General features: G+C 35.2%; 1 protein-coding gene across 4 annotated transcripts in view; it reads right to left on the bottom strand.

The window, feature by feature from the left end:
• Positions 1-2,847: 2,847 nt before the first annotated feature.
• The window catches only part of LOC106055773 (uncharacterized), a 193,879-nt gene continuing 175,555 nt past the window's right edge, over positions 2,848-21,171 (bottom strand). For 3 of the 4 annotated variants that reach the window (XM_056012936.1, XM_056012938.1, XM_056012937.1), the window contains 11 exons: positions 18,501-18,654; positions 16,920-17,056; positions 16,546-16,722; positions 14,665-14,865; positions 13,799-13,978; positions 12,966-13,070; positions 12,392-12,649; positions 11,882-12,095; positions 9,435-9,593; positions 8,477-8,554; positions 2,848-5,997 (listed from right to left, as the gene is read on the bottom strand). In XM_056012936.1, coding sequence (XP_055868911.1) covers positions 5,864-5,997; positions 8,477-8,554; positions 9,435-9,593; positions 11,882-12,095; positions 12,392-12,649; positions 12,966-13,070; positions 13,799-13,978; positions 14,665-14,865; positions 16,546-16,722; positions 16,920-17,056; positions 18,501-18,654 — 1,797 coding nt within the window. In that variant the 3' untranslated portion in view covers positions 2,848-5,863. Of the gene's footprint in view, positions 5,998-7,751; positions 7,791-8,476; positions 8,555-9,434; positions 9,594-11,881; positions 12,096-12,391; positions 12,650-12,965; positions 13,071-13,798; positions 13,979-14,664; positions 14,866-16,545; positions 16,723-16,919; positions 17,057-18,500; positions 18,655-21,171 lie in introns of all 4 variants that reach the window. The other variant, XM_056012939.1, reaches the window with a different exon arrangement.

Genomic DNA, 21,171 nt, shown 5'->3' with positions numbered 1-21,171 from the left:
GAAATCTCCTACCATGTGAACAACTCTGGAGCCTTACAGCCGACTCGGTCTCTTTTCTCTTTTTAGTAAATACTCTCAGCAATTTTCCATTCAAAGTCTAACAATCACGTCTCAAACCAAGAATGCAGCCTTATTTATTTGTGTTTGGTTTTGTTAGGCGCTGAAGCATTGTAGGCCTACTCTTTCAAAAGAGCAGCTCTTTCTTTATAAAGCAAACATGTTTTTTTTTTTATTTTGAATCAATGCAAAAAAAAATAAAATAAAAAATAAATAAATAAAAAATTGAGAGCCCTAACGTAGGGAAGGCGTTTTTTTTTTTATCAAACTTTTTTTTTGTGGAGAGGGAATTTTATACACTTTGTGCCGACGTTGTTTTTTTTTTTGGGGGGGGGGGGCGGATTGAACCACGTTTGGGATCGGATGTGACCCGCTGCCCGTACTTTGAGCATCACTGCTGGAGTTGGTGGAGATTATTTGGACAGGCCAATCTCTTGTTCCTGGTCATCTGAGCAGGCATCTGGCGTAAATGGGATTTAGAGTTTTGGGAAAACGCTGATTGCAAACCTTTTTCAAAAATGATTTTTATATAGCTCTAGCATGCTCCAATCTTCCTGGTGAACCTGTTGTCTGGGAGATGGTTCCTGTGCTGCCTTTAGGTGCTCTAGCTTAGCTCTAGCCGGGATTTGAACTTGATCCCCCTTGATAGGTCGCCAAGTGGTTTCTGCCTCTCAACTCACAAATTGACAATGCTTACACTTGGACTTCAGTAAAAACAACTTTATTCTGTTTAGATCTTGTCCAAACATCCATCAAAATTCAACAAGGGACTATTTCTTTCAATGCCCATAAGTCACTTTCCGTCTGAAGTACATCCAACCGTCCTAGAACAGTCTTTGAAACTGACTTTATATTATAGAGACTGACTTCATATTATAGAGACTGACTTTATATTATAGAAACTGACTTCATGTTATAGAAACTGACTTTATATTATAGAGACTGACTTTATATTATAGAAACTGACTTTATATTATAGAGACTGACTTCATATTATAGAGACTGACTTCATATTATAGAGACTGACTTTATATTATAGAAACTGACTTCATGTTATAGAAACTGACTTTATATTATAGAGACGGACTTCATATTATAGAGACTGACTTTATATTATAGAAACTGACTTTATATTATAGAGACTGACTTCATGTTATAGAGACTGACTTTATATTATAGAAACTGACTTTATATTATAGAGACTGACTTCATGTTATAGAAACTGACTTCATGTTATAGAAACTGACTTTATATTATAGAGACTGACTTCATGTTATAGAGACTGACTTTATATTATAGAAACTGACTTTATATTATAGAGACTGACTTCATGTTATAGAGACTGACTTTATATTATAGAGACTGACTTCATGTTATAGAGACTGACTTTATATTATAGAGACTGACTTTATATTATAGAGACTGATTTTATATTATAGAGACTGACTTCATATTATAGAGACTGGCTTTATGTTATAGAGACTGACTTTATATTATAGAGACTGACTTTATATTATAGAGACTGACTTCATGTTATAGAGACTGACTTTATGTTATAGAAACTGACTTCATGTTATAGAGACTGACTTTATATTATAGAGACTGACTTCATGTTATAGAGACTGACTTTATATTATAGAGACTGACTTTATATTATAGAGACTGACTTTATATTATAGAGACTGACTTCATGTTATAGAGACTGACTTTATATTATAGAGACTGACTTCATGTGAAAAACAACCTTTATACTTGTTTTCAACTCACTATCTGTGGATTTCAATAACATTTACACAATTTCCAGATGGAATATACTACATTCTTTGCTAGCCTAGAATTAAATGGGAGGTGTTGTGGCTGAGCGGTAAAGCGCTAGGCTTCCGAACCGAGATCTCGGGTTCAAAACCTGGTGAAGACTGGAATTTTTTACATCTGGATCTTTGGGCACACAGCTATTCGCCGACGGAAAATGGTTTTCAACACAATACAACACAGACAGTAGTGATGATGCTATTAGCTCCTAGTCAACAACTTGCACTGGGAAAGAAAATGTTTTCTATGTTCATTTGAGTTTTTAATCAAGCTGGTACATCTGGGGACCTATTAGTTGGGAAAGTAAAGGGGGGTTGTCGTTGTGCAGGCCACATGACACTCGTTAACTGAGGGCCACAGAAACAGGTGACCATTACATCATCTGCCCTATAGATTGCAAGGTCTGAAAGGGGAACTTAGAATTAAATGCCTGATTGATACAATACAGCATTGCCTTATTAAAAGGTGAAACTGGCAAGAATTGTATTTGAATAAAAATGATTTTGCTACTACCTAAATTTGCTTTGATTCAAGTTGTGCTGAAATGTTAACAGTCTAACTGAATAACTTTAAAAAAATTGATCTTGCTACTACCTAAATTTGCTTTGATTCAAGCTAAAGATTCCTCAAGTTGTGCTGAACACAGTCTGACTGAACCAGTTGGTCCAAATGTGAATATTTTGTTTTAAGAAGTTCATGTTGGCCATTTGAATCTTTTTTTTGTTTGCTAGAAAGTAAAACAGAAACTAGATGATGTCATTAGATAAATAACTTTTTAAAATTATCCGTTTTGAGATCAGACCCTGCTGTCCTGCTATCTTTATGGAATGACTTGGATATTGACCTGTTCTAAAACAAGCCAAACTGAACGTGATGCAAGGCAGTCATCAGTGAAGTCATAAGCTTACATCAATGTCAACAGAATTGACTGAAATCTGATTAATAAGCATGCCACTAAATGTATCAACACAACTAGACTTATAATGTCAAGTATTTTAGTTTATTTAGACTTTTATTTAAAAAAATGTTTTACATTTGATGAACAGCACTCAGCATGACACAGGCAATAAATTAGAAACACACAAAGTTCTGTACACATTCTTATGTACACAATGGGGATTCAACTAATAAAGAGATCAAACTGGTCACAGTTGTACACAGCTCTAGATGGCTCAGTTGTACACAGCTCTAGATGGGTCAGTCTCACACATACAGAACATAGAAATTTGTATGAAATAGACAAAGAAAAAAAAATTGCTTATTTAGTTTTTGTTATTTACTTATTTACAGAATTTGATTACATAATCATAGAGCTACCAGGAAGACTGTTGTTAATACTATACAAGTTGTTGTGTGTGTTAAAATACTAACAATTTCATTCAAAGCAAAGTCTGCAAGTACACATATTAACACATTCTGACATAAGAATCATATATTAAGAGGCCATTTTAGGACCACACTGTGCACTTCATATATTCAATGACAAAATACTTTTCTGTCATTAGATGGACTAATAAGGGGCAATAACTGATATAAGACATTGCAGAAGTGAAACACACAAATTATGTCTAATGATCAGCCAAGAAAAAAAAAGTACATCAGTAGGTTCCATTCTTCACATAAACTTAAAACAAATGTTCAAATTGTATTAGCACAAAAAAAAGTATCACAATGAAGGAAAAAAAAATTATCTATAAAATAAAGCATAAAAATAAAATTGGGTCAATTATTGTAAAAAATATTTTAAAAAATACATACATTATATACATCTAGAGTGGTTGGGGTTGAAAGTGTTCATTAAAACAATAAATGACATTTTGTGCTAATTAAAAAATGTTTTAATTAAATCCAATGGTCCAGTTTATAATGTTATATAAACATGTGTTTATTAATCTACAAATGTACTTGAGCTGAGCGGTAGACCAGAATGATGACAATATATGGTTTGAATGTTGAAGATCTAGTTTCATGACAACTGTCCTCACCCATAAAATACAACTTAAAATCTCTTATATTCGTGGAGCTTTGAGTTGAATCTCTCTACATATAATAAATATATAGTACATGACTTTTACTTTCATACTGATAGACAACATTATTGCAAAACAAATATTTAAAATGAACTGATTAATGCTTTAGTAGTTCATCCCCCCCCCCCCCCCTCCACTCTACTGGACAAAGTGAACACAAAACTTCAAACAAATGACTGGATCACACAAAAACCAGCAGAAATAAACAACTACGACGAACATTCAAATGCTGGTGTAGAAACATGGAAGAAGAAATAAATGGCCAGTGAGTCAACACAATTCTTTTCTTGTATTCACACTTGAATACAAATTCAACACACTCACTTGAATACAAAGTCAACAAAAAGTGGGCTCAACACTAATCAGAGGGACACAATTTTAACTAAAGTGTGAATTAAAACAATTTACAAAAGTTCTTACAACTTTTAATGTCACTGGATGAATACCAGTCTATCAAACAGTATTGTACATGTGTATATAAAAAATAATAATTTTATTTTTTAACTTGTACCCCTAGAAAGCGTCAGGCTAATTTCATGTCACTAACTTCTAGTATAATACAACAAATCAGAGGAAACAATAGCTGATATTTAGGAAACAGAATGCAACAACATGATCAATAAGTCTGAAGGCAGTTTGGGTGCAGACAATAAACTAAAGAGAACTGTGCCAATATGAACACTTGTCTCCTCCTTCCTAGTGATAGAGAATGCTACATGAGTTGGAAAACAGAATTTCACAGCTCAGCCAGATCATTTCTTGACAATGTCTAACAGAAAGAACTTGGGTCGCATGCATCCAACTCACACAAGTACAATGATGTGGAACATTTGTGAACAAAAGTTTGAAGTTGGTCCTGACATCAAAATGTCGCTCTCATGCAAGATGACACTGATAATAAGATGATGTTGGTCAGACGAATGAGGTCACTTGAGCTGAGAGAAAGACGCAAGAGTTGTGAGTACATACGACTCATCAGCACCTTTGAACTGAAGTAAAACGAATACAAATCAAGATTCATTTCAAAAACATCATGTACATGACCTTAAAAGCAAATGTTTTTCTTAGCAAAACATGTCAGAAAAACCAAATGAACAGCTTACTAGATTACTTCCATAACTACACAGCATCACAGGCTGTTTTGTTCATAATAATTCAGTTTGTAGTGAATAAAATATTTTTTTCTGTAAGGACTGATGCAGTTTTCCCACTGAACAGCTGCTATGTTATGTCAGATCATTTGAACTGCTGACTCAATTAACCATTGATGTCCCACATTTGAAATTAGTTGTCCAGTTGAACTAATGAATGATCCTCTTAAGTGTCAGAATTGGTGAGATCCTGACTCTGTATCTTATAAATTCATTTGCAGCTGCCAAGCTGAAGGATTTCTGTCCTTTCAATTTTCATGGGTTATGTCATTTTGAATTATTTACTCCAATAGCAAATGAATAATTTTATGACATCAAAAAAAAAAAAAAAAAAAAAAAAAACCCAGGTTCTTGAGTAAAACAGAAACTGTTAGACACAATCATTTAAAACAAGTTCTTTGTTTCAGTTCATGTAGTATAGTCAAAGTATTTACATTTGTTTTATATATCCAGTTTTGTTAAGAGTTGTCTCTCCTTGATTCAAAGTTCTCAAACATTGACTTCACCATTCTGTGTCTGTGTGTACACCATTGTGTGTCTGCGTGTACACCATTGTATGTCTGTGTGTACACCATTGTGTGTCTGTGTGAACTAATCCATGTAACCCACAGCTCTCTGCTCTTCAGTTTCAACTTTTTAAACATGTCTTGCTTTCTTTCTTGAAATAAATCAGTTTGTTGAGCAATATGTTGGGTGTACAGTCAACTTCCTGTTGAGGTTTTAGAGACTAGTCATCAGATCTGGTCAAGTGGATTGGTTTTCATTACCAGGGCTTTTAAGTCCAAATGTATCCAAAGCTGCAGGCTAAGGACTTCAGGATTTTCCTTTCCCCAGAAAGAACCAGTTGATTTTTCTTTTCTCCAAAGTCCCGTCTGATTTGACATTGTGACGATTCTTGGTGCGAGGTAATGTAGCAATGGCACTGGTTGTACGAGTAAATTTTTTCCCTTAAAAAAAAAGAAAACAAGAATCGGTGAAACAATGAATCAATGAAACCCTAAATCTATAAACAATACAAAAAAAGTCTTAGAATTTTATTCCAAGTTTAAGTGTGCCAAGTACAATGTCTTCTTTTTTTTTTTTTAACGGCATTAAAAAAACATTATAATAAAAATAAGACAAGTTCTGTATTCCCTCCCTTTGCTGAAATAATTGTGTAGACTATTTTAGCTTGTAATTATTTAGTTTATACACCTGTCTAGTTGTAATTGGCTGTTTTATGGCCAACTGAAGTTTAATTTTATGAACATTTGCAATCCTGAAATATTATATATATTGTTTTGTTTTTTTGTTCTAGCCATTTGAAAATATATTACTAATGAAAAAAAAACACTATCATTTTTAGTTCACTTTGATAGTAAACATTGTGTGACCAACTCTAATATTGACAACACAGACAGTAGTGATGATGCTATTAGCTCCTAGTCACCTAATGAAATACACAACTTGCACTGGGAAAAGATTTTCATGCACTACAATGAAACCCTTAGACCAAACTGTTAGACGCTGAGCAATTTGTGACATTTACCCAAAGATGTCTGTGGTCATGAATGTAATCAATCATAAGCAATGTAGAGATAGAGATTATTTTCAGACTAGAACCAGATAGAGATGAGGATTACACTTAGCAAAGGAAATGTTTTCAATTGAGTAGTGAATCAAGCTGGCACATTTGGGGAAGTGTTATGATACTAAAACCTTGACAAAAAAAATTATTAGGAGGTCAAGAAATAAAAACATTTAATGGGCAACAGAAAATGTTGTAATGAATTTAGAACTATCAGGAAAATCTATCTGTGACTGATTGATAGATTTATATGTGATCAAAGTGTTACTGATTGATAGATTTATATGACACCAAAGTGTTACTGATAGTTTGACCCAATAACGTCTTCAGACCATTGTGTTGTCATAGTATATTTCAAAAAAATGAAAACAACCTGAGAGAGATACTTTCAAGGTAAAAGAAATGGCTCCATCTGTACAGATTCTTTGCCAGTCAAAGAGATGAAGTTAAAACTTTAAGGTAATGGTGTAGAGTTAGTAGGTTTTCATAACAGATGATTAAGGTTGAATGGGAAATGTAAATGCCTGCATGCCATGCAAGATGCCAGAGAATTATTTCCAGGGCTGCTCAATTTGATCACTTTAAGTATCACATAAGAAAAAAACAAAAAATAAACAGACATAACTTTAGTCACTGTGTGCATTGTGTATAAAGGACATGATTAGTTGTTCCAATAACTCTTAATCTTTTGTTTCTTATTTAATTGACTTGCACAATGTGACTCTCTGTATCACTTGAATTAAAGAGTTGCATACAATTACACTCACAGTGGAAGTTATCAGACACCTTGTCTGCCTATTTTGAACAAAATGTTTTCTTAAAAAAAAAAAATTTCTTCACAGACTGACACAAGATTGTTTGTCTATCATTCTATTGTTAAAACTACAGCATACTTTCATGTTTCAAGATTTACATTTCAAAACATGTTGATTGAAATAATGACACTGAGACATTCTACAATCTACAAAAGTAAGACCACAGTGACACAATTAGTGACAGAAAGAACCAAGAGCCCACTATGTCAGTTCATCTGCTACACAATATACACTTTTAAGTGGTAGGGGGAGGGGCGATGAGACTGTTAGAAGAAATTGTTTAGTACACTACAGTAGGAACACACAGGGATGGGTTCACCTGGTTTTTAGGTTTTGCGGCTCAGCCAGAGTAATAGACCTGAAATTGGTGGATCGCAATTTTTATTTACTTTCTAAATAATAAACAATTTATTTTAACAAAAGTAGATATTTATTTTGATACCAGTCTATTCAAATGAGGCAGTGCTATCACTCATTTCTACTGCCAAAAGTTGTCAAGCAGCAAGCACACTGACTCAAGTACCTGAATTGAAAAATGGTGAAGCTACTACTGGCCAAACATCTGACCACTAGACATATGTGTAGGCAGAGATTTAAGCTGCTGCTTTTATTATGTGTAGGGAATTTTTTTTTTTTGTTAAATTAATTTGTATCAATAGAAAATTTAGAGAACTTTCCAAAGCACTAAAACTGATGGAAAGTAAGCAACTTTGGGATTTTTTTTTCTATTCAACTATCACTTTATTCATTACTGTGCTAAGATACAAGAACTGTTTCCAGTCATTATCTCCCTTTATACATCTCTTGCATACAATGGAAATGAAATATTTCTGTCTTGAACTAGTGGTATGAACTCTTGTCTAGGAAATGACATGTAAATAGCTGGTAGTTGGGGGATTGTTTTTCTTCTCTCTAGATCACACAACTCCTTACAACTAACTGAATGTTGCTACATGAAGAAATCAGTTGACTGGAACTCAAACAGATTGTATTTCTTCTCTCTAGATCAGCAAGCTCCTTACAAATCAGTTGCCTAAGACTCACCTTTAGGTTTGCTGTGGTTAGTCTTCTGTTTGAAGTTTGTTATCACAGCTTGTTTCACATGAGCTGGAATGTTGAAATCTGAAGGCACAAAGACACATACACAAAGTTATTAACATTTTTAATAATTCATGTCCTGCTGCAATGATAAATCAAGTCTGATGTTTGGACTATCTACAATAAATAGTTGATCAACAAAAACATTTATACTAAATAGTTCAACAAACTATTGTGTTACAGAAATAACAACAACAAACATTTGATATTTTGTCTTGCTAGGAATAAACTGGCTGGACAGGCCTCTCTCTAGATATTTTGTCTTGCTAGGAATAAACTGGCTGGACAGGCCTCTCTCTAGATATTTTGTTAAGAATGGCTGCAGACTGGAAAGAGTGGGTTGATTTAGTTACTCGATCTGTCATAGCCCCTCTATGATGATGATGAATTAACTCATGAATACAAGTAAAAAACTATGAACAAATTGAAGTGAAATGGGAGGAATATACTGTAATAATACTCTCTTTTGTAACTATGACTTGTGTTGCCCTTGGATACTAAATAGGACAGATGAAAAAAGTTCTCTGTTAGTGGACAACAACATTCGTGCATTCAGGCACCCATTCTATAACTAAAACAATTTAAGCATGTCCTTTTTAAGAACGTGGCAACGTAGTGTACAACATGAAGCCAAGAGGACAGGAAAGAGCTGAGAAGCCATAAAAAAAAACAAGCATGAGACTGTGGGAGTCTGTGGGAGTGGTGTGTTTTAATTCAGGCCCAAGGTTCCAAAAGGAATGGTGATGTTGATGAGATGATAGCTTATAGTCATAAGAAGAGCAAGAAAAATGACAACTATTGAATGAATGTGACAAGTTTTGAATGAATGTGACAAGTTTTGAATGAATGTGACAAGTTTTGCTGATATGCTCAAGAGCTGTAACAGACACACACACAGACTTACTGTTTTCTGCGTCATCCTTCACCCTCCTCCTCTCATCTTGGAATGCTTTGATCCACCTCTGCTTGATGACTGCAGTCTTGGAAACCAGAAGGTACCACTTGTCCTTGTGGGTGTCGTGGAGCTTCCAAGCATTCCTCACAGTCACATTGTACTGGGAATCTGAAACACCAGACAGAAACATTTTTTTTTACTTCTAATACATTGTACTGGGAATCTGGAACACATTAGAAGTTTACTTCTAATACTGAAGGAGTTGATACAAATGATTTGGGTGCAGACATTTTCTTGTCAATATAAAGATGTTAACAAATTATCTTCCAAACCTAAGATTAGGAGGGACTGTTGTAGACTTGATGGTGACTCCAAACCTAAGATTAGGAGGGACTGTTGTAGACTTGATGGTGACTCCAAACCTAAGATTAGGGACTGTTGTAGACTTGATGGTGAGCTGTGATGACTCACTTTAAAGATGAAGCTGCATGTACTCAAGAATCCAAACGTTTACACACAATGTGCTTCCATTAAGTTGAGACCAAGCAATTAGAACTAAATAGTGGACGTGGGAGAGATGAACTGTGAAACTAAAGCCACCCTTTCAATAAACAATCACAAACATAAGACATAGATTAGAGATAATAAGTCATGCACTTTAGAATGAACCCTCCATAAGGACACTAGATAAAAGACACAATGAAAGGGAGCTTCACCTAAGAATGTTCAGTAAGAGGTTAAAGACCTCAAGCTCAACAAACTTTGCTTACATCCAGAAGAAAGATGCTGCCCCTCCTGTAGTGGGGATTTAGTTATCTTTGGAAAAAAAAAAGCCCTCACAGAATGCAGGCCAGAAATATAAATTTGTCAAAACATCTTAAGAAAAAAAGCTATATTTTATGCATCTATCTTTATCTGTGTTTATAAACAAAATAAACAATCACATGACATGACAGATTCAGCAACAGACCAGAAAATTAAAAAAAGTCAAAAGTTTGTACACTACCAAACTAAACAAACATCCTATTGGATGCAAGCAGGTAAAAGGTTATTAAACTTTATTTACATCCTCTCCACAGGTAGACAGATAAAGGGCAATGGCAGCCTCTAATGAAGCCATTCTTTACTTTTACTTCAGAGTTACCTCAGCTTTAATTCTAATTTTAGCCCGCCTTTGTAGGCTGATCTTTTTTTTTTTCTTTTGAGCAGATGATAAAGTTCAAGAAAATGAAAAGATATGTTGGCACAATAATAGGACAATCTGACAGGCCAGATTTTCAGGAAACTTTTTTTTAATGGCAAAAGTTCAATTTTTTTTAACACAAATAAATTTCAAGGTTAAACAAAGTCATCAATAAAATAAATTCACACAATAAAATAGATATTCATCAACAAATATCTTAAAAAATGAAATCACCTCATTATACAGGTAAGATAGAATCATATTTTTAAAAATAATGAATGAAATTATAAAGGCTGGGATTCATCATGACTATTGTTCAACTCTAAGGAAGCACCAGAGAGGCTGAAATCCTCTCTTACTAAAGCCCTGGACAGATAATGTACAACAGGCCAGGATTAGATGGAAAGGTCAAGAAGTTTGAAATGTAAAGAAATAAAACTTAATTAGATTTGGCCAGACAGAAACCTAGCATCCTAGTCCAACTTGATGTTGAGTCATTCCTATTTGGCCAGTTGCCAGGGAATAAAAACTTCAGAGATAAGTTTTTTTTCTGCCTTGGGATGGCTCATAACATTTAGACAATAATCAACTAGATGTTAAATTTGGTCAATGCATTTAGACAATATTCAACTAGATGTTAAATTTGGTCAATGTACTTATTTGATGTGTTTGATTTGAAAGTTAAATCATAAAAAGTCTTTATTAAAAAAAAAAAAAGATTTATATTACAGAAAATTTTGTCAAGGAAGCTTAAAACTGTTTGTACTTCTAAAGTGATGAGTATATAGTTCAAATATATTGTAATAATTGTAATATAACTGTAATAATATTTTATATATTTTTATTTATGCTCTATTGCTAGCATAATATTCTAAATCAAAAGAAACTTTTTTCATGCAGCCGGATACATTCCAGAATTAAATCTAGTAATTAAACCTTGTGCTATGGTTCAGCTTGATACTTATGTTGTTGCTAGGCAATGCTGCCAAGACGGAAAGCCAATGTATACCTATGTATTGATATAATTTCTTCTAGTTTTAATAATAATTTGTACACTTCTGCTGCTTGTATCTGTTCAATGTCAAGCTTATTTCAACTGATTGAAGTCATCTATATAAGCACCTCAACTGATTGAAGTCATCTATAATAGTACTACTGTGAGTGTGTGTGTGTGAGGTATCAATGAATATTTTCACTCCCAAAGAAAAAGTTATTATCCATGTCCCACTAAGAAAGTTTAACTTCAAACACTTCAGACAATAGACCTACTAACCTCGGCCATCTGGTATGTTGTAAACTCGGCAGCCGTCCATGTCGATGCGGCCCTTGTAACAGAAACTAGACTTCTTGAGCAGATCTTTCTTACAGTAAATCAGCTGATGGTCAAACAGGAAGAAATACCTTTCTTGAGACCAGCCAGCATGATTGATTTTGTTCAGTTCACCAGAATAAATTAACTCTGAGCTATCCACCAAAATGTCTGGACCCTGAACAAAAAAATACATACGAATATTCAGTGAATACATTTCTGTAGCTTTGATTCTAACTGATAACATTTTTTTAAATCAATTTTTCTAAAGGACCATTAAAAATGTCTACACTTAAAAAATCAACAACATTCAATTTTTGTATTAATTTCCATATCAATTTTTTTTTTTATTTGCAGTGGATTCATTTTTCCAAGAAAGATTTGTTATGGTATAAACCTTACTCTAAAAAGCTGTTTTCTATTTTGACTAGATCTAGGTTGTCATCTGCACCAGTAGAGATGCCAGGGCCTTACCTCCCAGTCATCCACCAATAGCTGCCAGGCTGCCAACTTCTCAATGCTTTCCATCTTGCGTTTACGCTCGTTAATCAGAGTTGCAATTTTCTTCATTGCTTCCAGAGCTGCTTGGACATAAGGGTAGTCTGGGTGGTCGGCAGGGGTGAACTTAAACAATTCTGCCAACTGCAGGTGGTACTTACAAATCTTCTGGACAGGAGTCAAGAGAAACCCTTCCAGTGGGATCTCAATCATCTCCTGCAGTAGCCTACAGGCCTGAAGAAAGAAGAGATAAACCATAAGGAAAAGAAAACTTCCATAATAGTGAAAAGAATGACATGGGTGGATGCTTTGTCGAAAAAAATAAAAAGTCAATGCAATAGTTACGCCAGTGTCAACAGACAGGCAACAGATTAAAAAAAAATAAAACTCATGGATAAAAACTGATTAAAGCATCTGTTGTGAGCTCACAAGTTGTTCCCTAAGGTCTATTCCTCAGAGACCAGCTACTTCTTAAGTTGTTTTTTTATTCTATGCTAGTTAAACTTCAAGTGAAAAAAAAAGTGTGCACATTTGTTTTGAAATGGCTGACCTCAAAAAAATGTCTGTATCTCTTGTTACGGTAGAGCTCCCTCAATTCATCGCAGGCAGCGGGATGATTGTTACAGTAGTCAGAGTACATCTCAAACCCTTTGACCTGTAGGGTGGACATTAGTTTAATATAACAACAATGACAGCAGTCTTTAGGTATACATGTACAAACAATGAGACTTTAAGACAATGTTTATACATTGTAATCTTTTATATCACACCAGACACCAGTGATGTTCCCTTAAAAAACTTTACTTAGCAGGATTAGGGGAATTAAAATTTACATATGTCAGTGGCTGATAATTTTAAAGAGATATTACATTGCCAGTACAATGACCAATGGCTTTACTTTCCACCTAAATGCCAGAAATTTGAGATGGTGGACCTAGGGACATCTTGAAATGCTGATGCTATTCAAGTTTTAAGTTCAAGGCCCTTGGTTTGGCAGCAGAGAGCATTAACAATTGGTCAGAACTTTCCTCCTGCACTAATAATATAAACTTAAAACATTTTCAGTATAGAGCATAAATTATGAATAATATATTTATAATAATGAACTCTCTTCACTGCTGTGGTATGATTCAAAGAATTACTTTTCCAAATCAATAAGACATTTTTTTCCCAATTATTATCCAAAGATTTTCCTGGGCATGGAGGTTATTGTATTTTTTTTTTTACCAAACATTATAAGACAAAAATTGTACGACTTTGAATAATAGAATTTGAGACACTTGTATATCGTTTTATTTTATTACAAAGTTCAGATTTTTAAAAATTAATTCTCAATGGTTTCTCTAAAACAATTAGCTCAGGGGGAAGGGGGGGGGGTCTCACCTTCTCTAGGAAGCACTGCCCAATCTCACTCAGGTGGGGCTTCTCTGGGTTGACACACCTCTGCAAGCTGTCCAGCAGCTGGGTAGCAAACAAGTAGATGTCCTCAATGTTGCTGAAGATGACAGTGACTTTCTCTACAGGAAACATTTCTGGCCTCTTGCGAGCTTGTTTCACATAACCCTGAAGATAATAATAATAATGTTTATTATCCATAAGGAAAGTTGTCTTACAATTTGTGTATTACACTAAACAAAACATTATAACTATAGAAAACCAAAATATACAATCACGTCAGACTTACTAATAATTAACATGCTAAAAGTTTATATCAATATGTCAGGCAAGTGATCAGAAAATTATAATCATACATCATCCTGATAACTATTGTAATTTATATTTATTAATGCTAACATTTTATGGCTCTAAAATTTAAAAAAAAAAAAAAAAAAAAAAGAAAGTCATGAGAAGACATCAATAAATGGATGAACCAGACAATGAAAGAAACTCTATTCCTGGCAAAAGTCAGAGTGAAATGGAGAGAGACAGTAAACAGATCATGTATGAGGCCTTAAACAGTCCGGGGACTGAACTGATATTTTTTATTTTAACATTAGGAAATAAATAAAATAGATAAATTTTCACAGATTGAAGAATTAGTTCCAAAATAAATATATACAACATTCATGTCTGTGACATGTTCCTCTTCACACTATAACAATAGAACAGAATAGGGGTGGTGGGACAGTGGTTCCTCTTAAGTTTGGGAATAAGAATACATAATAAAATTGAGTGAGGACCTAGACTTGTTTACACTTTGCTCCACACTGTCTTCATCATGGACTAACTACAATGTCCCCCCCTCTTACCTCTACAACATCCTTCAGGTGTTTGACATAGTCCCTCTCTGCACTCAGAATCTCATTCACCACGTTGGCCCTGGCCTGGTTCTTGTCCAGGTGGCTGGGGGTCACCATCAGGTTCCCGCTGCGCTCAGGCACCACCATCTCCTCCTTCTCGGCCATGAGGTAAGACAACTCATCCTCCATGATGTCCTGGTTGACTCTCAACTACACAAAGAACATATAAACAAATGTTAGGCTTGTAATAGTCTCTCATTTCTAGTCATTTGTTACAGTCTCATTTCTAGTCAATGACCTTGGGAAATATTTTCAAACTATTTCAATATTTATTTTTCTTATGCTGTGTTGAAACTATGAAAGAGTTACATTAAAATAAGTGTGGAAGGTCAGGAAACTCTAATATCCACTTTGAGGATTTCATTGAATAAAAAATCTTTTTTTGTTGTTTAATTATTCCTGGTCTCCATGTATGCATATCTTTTTAAATACTGGAACTCTTGCCTAAGTAAATTTGTGGTGAGTACCTTTCTTTTTAATATCATTTGAAGTTTTAAAAAATACTTAATAATATTTTATTTTGTATTGAAAACAACAACCTCACTATTTTTTAAGTTTAACTTGGAATTTAACTTACAATTATTACATACTTTTAAAATGAATTTTTCTATAATATTGATCAGTAAATTTAATTTCAGACAGAGCCAAGTTGCATACAGTTATGATAATACTTTTTAGATGATTGAGATGATATAGACACAAAATGTAGGAAACGTTATTAGAAAATTTAACCTAAGAATGAACATTGTATTTATACTTTCTAATTAATAATTAAAAAAACTAATTTTTGAAGAGTATTTTTATTGTCTCAACCCAGTGTTTTTCAAACTTTTTCCTTAAGGAACATTTTGCACATTCTGAGTATTTAGTGATATACTTTGCTTATATTTTAGAGAGATTAATTCACATATTTACCTATTAGTTAATTATACCAGTAGTTCGTGGGACATCTATTCAATAGAATAATATGCTACTTTTTTATGGCACAGACCACAAAAAAAAATAAAAAATAGGGTTCATCAAAAAAAAAAAAAAAAAAGATGGCTAGATGAAGAAGAAAAATTGCCCAGAGAATACAATGATCAAACTCAATTCTCAAGTCATGTCTAGAAAATATGCAAGACACCTGAACAATTTTATTTCCAACATTAGTTCTAGCTTTTCAATTCAAGGGTCAAAACTCTTTGTGTTGGATAATCCCTTAATTCAAGGGTTACAACTCTGTGATGGATAGACTTTTAATTCAAGGGTTACAACTCTGGTGGATAAACCTTTAATTCAAGGGTCACAACTCTGTGATGAATACACCTCAGAAAGAGTCCACCAGGATACAATGTTGTGATATGAAATCTGGGTCACAGCTGACTTTCAGGGAAGTGATCTTTGGAACACTACACCTGGGAGCCAGTCTGCTGACACAATGTTCTACCACTAGATAGATTGAACTCATGGAACAGATGTTAGCAATAAGTAAAACCTGTCTTACTGAATGCAAGTTTGTTTATGTTTTTTTAATAAGCTCTGGTTTCAGTTGATAGATGGATCATAATGAAATGTCATAAGTAAACAAAAGTAATGAAGTAAGACTAAACTAGTTGCATGGACTTGAGTTGGGGGTACAGAGAAACGTGAATGGGGGAGGAAGGGGCTGTCATTGGTTTATTTCTCTGGTCTAGCAATGTTTTCTTTAATAATATCTCAGGTACGACTCTATTCCCAGATGACAATTAATTGGTTGAGGAGGCACACGGATGGAGGCACACCGATGTAATGAGATTTTACTTGATCTTGGTCAACTACAAGTCAGTCAAGTGGCATGTCTGAGCTCACCCTGACATAGTTGGTAGGAAACCAGCCCTCCCGGCCATCCAGCACGCCAAACCACCAGTACTTGTTGGAGGCATCTGTCACGCAAATCAGATCTCCGGCACGGAAGCCCAGCTCATCTGGGTCCATGGTCACATGATCCCATAGGGCCTCAGCATAGGTCAGGTTATTCTCATACATCTAGAGAGTAAACAAACAAAACAGGTTGAACAAAGAATGTTTCACCTTAACAAACAAACTAATCAAATTTACAAACAACAAACTAATCAAATTTATAAACAAACTAAATTTACACATTGTTTGTCAACACACAGACACACGCACACACCACTTGATACTTAGAGCACAACAATTGTATGATAAATCAAAAGTCTAACCTGGTCAAGAGCAGCCAACATGGCATGAGATGACCGCGTACTGAGTGACTTCTCAGGGTACTCCACAGAGTACTCAGACTCATCCGAGGACTCATCCCCACCACTCTGTTGACTAGTTATACTTTGGGCGTCTGAGCCTACACATTGACAGAACAACAGGATTTAAACACAAATTTACACTGGACACTAGGATGATAGATATTTAGAACATGATGTTTAACCTTCACACTGGACACTAGGATGATAGATGCTAAAATATGATGTTTAACCTTCACACTGGACACTAGGATGATAGATGCTAAAATATGATGTTTAATCTTCACACTGGACACTAGGATGATAGATATTTAGAATATGATGTTTAGTCATAAAACTGGACACTAGGATGATAGATGCTAAAATATGATGTTTAACCTTCACACTGGACACTAGGATGATAGAGATTTAGAATATGATGTTTAGTCATAAAACTGGACACTAGGATGATAGATGCTAAAATATGATTTTTAACCTTCACACTGGACACTAGGTTGATAGATGCTAAAATATGATGTTTAATCTTCACACTGAACACTAGGATGATAGATGCTAAAATATGATGTTTAATCTTCACACTGGACACTAGGATGATAGATATTTAGAATATGATGTTTAGTCATAAAACTGGACACTAGGATGATAGATGCTAAAATATGATGTTTAACCTTCACACTGGACACTAGGATGATAGAGATTTAGAATATGATGTTTAGTCATAAAACTGGACACTAGGATGATAGATGCTAAAATATGATTTTTAACCTTCACACTGGACACTAGGTTGATAGATGCTAAAATATGATGTTTAATCTTCACACTGAACACTAGGATGATAGATGCTAAAATATGATGTTTAATCTTCACACTGGACACTAGGATGATAGATATTTAGAATGTGATGTTTAGTCATAAAACTGGACACTAGGATGATAGATGCTAAAATATGATGTTTAATCTTCACACTGGACACTAGGATGATAGATGCTAAAATATGATGTTTAACCTTCACTCTGAACACTAGGATGATAGAGATTTAGAATATGATGTTTAACCTTCACACTGAACACTAGGATGATAGATATTTAGAATATGATGTTTAATCTTCACACTGAACACTAGGATGATAGATGCTAAAATATGATGTTTAATCTTCACACTGGACACTAGGATGATAGATATTTAGAATGTGATGTTTAGTCATAAAACTGGACACTAGGATGATAGATGCTAAAATATGATAATTAATCTTCACACTGGACACCAGGATGATAGATGCTAAAATATGATGTTTAACCTTCACACTGAACACTACGATGATAGATATTTAGCATATGATGTTTAGTCATAAAACTGGACACTGGGATGATAGATACTAGAATATATTGTTTAGTCCTAACTGTAGATACCACAAATACTATGGTGAGCAGAACCAAATAGTTTTAATCTTCAAACTTACTAAGTCAAAAACAAATGTACACATTCTGTCATCTCACAGTTAGCGCCTGTCTCTATGGAACTTAATAAGAGTGAGCAGAAACTTACTTATGAGACTGAAGTAATGCTTCTTCCTAGACAGTTTGTCCAGATTGTCCGGCATGCTGCAGGCTTGTTTCAGATTGCTGAACACTTGTAGGTTCTTGCAGGGCTTGACTGCTGGCTTCTCGGCATGAAGAGTGATAGGTTGAGGTGTGGACAGCTGGAAGTAGACACAAAAATAAACCAAAGAATTAGACATTTCATCTTAAGTTGTTAAAAATTTGAGACAAAAGGATATTTATTATTCATGGCCATAAATTGAACAAGGTATAGGGCGGTCCTATATAGGGTTAAGACATGATACAATTCAAATTCTGTCAAGTCCCCTCCAAACCAGAGTAGTTAAAGCACATGTCCTTAGTAAGTCCTTACACATCTTGAGTTGTGAAATTTCCGTCGCTTGAGTTCCAAGCGGCTGACCACATCGCCATGGCCCTCCTCCAGCTCTGAGGAGAGCGTCTTGATCAGACACTCGATGGACATGGCGGTCAGTCCCCGCCTCTCTGTCTCTGGTAGAACGGTCATCCTCCGACCAAGCGAGCCATGATATTGTTCTTTCCAATCCAAACAGTACACTATGCCACGTATCACTTCCAAAAAGTATCTTGTAGACCATTAGCACAGGCTTCACTTAGTGCTGAACACTGTCATCTAATCACAGTAAGACTCTTCAAATAATATTAAGAATAAATTCCAGGCTAAGAATTCCCAACACAAATAATCCAAGCAGAAACAAAACAAAACATTCCGATGGCCAGAAACTAGTGCTAAGAAATATGTCCACACTTGATCACATGATCAGAACTTCTCGTACAGCCTTGGCCACATCATAATTGTCAACTTGTTCGGTTATATTTCTCCCCCAAGACAAGATGTACACATGGTAAAATCCAAGCCAAGTTATGTCTACTATTTGTGTGTGTTCAACACAGGTCACAGCCACATAATGTACAAGCCAAGCACATACGGAACGAATTGGCGGAACGAGAGCGGCAGTTACTGACAACCTTAATCTAGAACAGACAACGCAACAAGAGTCGTGAGGGTGCTGGAGAGGGCTGAGAGGGAGGGATGTAAATAACTTCCTGAAAACTGGCCACTAAAATACATGCTTTACCCCCCCCCCCCTTTTTTTCTCTTCTACACACACGCACGCACACACACAACTACTTGAGACAATGACACGAATCTCAGCCCGACTGGATGTACTGTCACAACGCCATGACGGATGTGACATCAATGACAGTTATGTCAATGGCACAGCTTACAGTCATATCCCCCCCCCCCCCATTTTTTTAAACAAAATCAGGACAACAAAATACAGCAAAAGCATATTTTTTTTGTAAGCTAAAGTCTTTACTGTCACTGAGTCTCAAAATGTATCCCGACTGAAGTCAGAATATTCCTCTCAAGAAATAGAGTTTGCTAAAAGGATAAACTTTAACGCGTCAAAACAGGCCACGCCCTCTTCATCCCCCCCTCATCCAAACATTGAAAACTTGTAAAGCTTATCTTGGCAGCAGCAGCAGCACACACACACACACACACACACACAGCTTTCTTAAATGACATAATACAAACAAATACTGTGAGACTGTGTAGATGTTGGGGACATCTGATTTGTTCTTTGAACACCTCCAAAATAGTTTCCAAAACCAAACAATCGTCTGCTTTGTGTATGACCTTAACATTTGTACTACGTCCCAAAACACAAAACATAAAGCCAACAAGTGACAGAATTCAGGGAGTCTCAAAGTGATGTAGTTCTCTCAGTCCCCATGCTACTAACATACTTAACGTCTATGCAATCCACACATTTTGTTCTCTAAACAAGTTTCAAGAAGAACGAAGGCATGATGTAGTTAACACAAACAAATTATTCAATAATCGGGTGTCAAGTAACAAGGTCAAACACGGAACACTATTTTCCCAGCACTTATTTCCGAAAAAAAGCACAAAACCGTATATTTGAAATAGATAATCCCTTGAACTGAAAGGGAAACCTCAGATAACCGCGGCACTCTGTACTATTGTCGTACTGACGATGTGATACGACCTACAAGACTGAAGATGTAACAAGGAAGGGGAGGGGCCATTTAGAAGCAGACGCTAACACCCCTTTAATTTTTCTCTTTCCATCCCATTATATTTTGGCATCAGTTCTCAACATTCCCTGGCACAATTTTTGAAAGTGCTAAGTGGCAAGAACACCATTTCGCACTCGTTTAAGAAAAAAAAAGTATTACAAAAAAAAAACAACCTGGCAATGTTTATAGAAGAAGTGAGCGCCAGATACTGTGAGAAAACCTGAGATAATGAAGTACTCAACCTTTGGTTGCAACAACACCACATCGCACACACAGATACACCATCAACAGTGCATGCCAACTGCACACACTATGAGTACACATGTACTGACAAAGACGAGAACCTCTCCATATTTCAAAGTCAGTTTCATTGGGTTTTCAAAAGATGTCTGTTGTATAAGTGCCCACCACTTCCATCAGGTCAAGCATTAAGGATACACACTATAACATTCACTGAATACATTCAGCAGACACACTGGGTCTATGCAGGGAGCTGTTGTTAATTCAAAGCTGCCACATGTAAAAACTCAAGTCTTAGCTTAAAACTCATGTGTTCAAAGACTCGAGTTTTACATTTCCAAATTCGAACC

Source organism: Biomphalaria glabrata, chromosome 15, assembly GCF_947242115.1.
Source record: "Biomphalaria glabrata chromosome 15, xgBioGlab47.1, whole genome shotgun sequence".
Taxonomy (NCBI): domain Eukaryota; kingdom Metazoa; phylum Mollusca; class Gastropoda; family Planorbidae; genus Biomphalaria; species Biomphalaria glabrata.
Note: the sequence above shows the minus strand (reverse complement) of the source record. Positions and strands in the feature narration are given on the sequence as shown.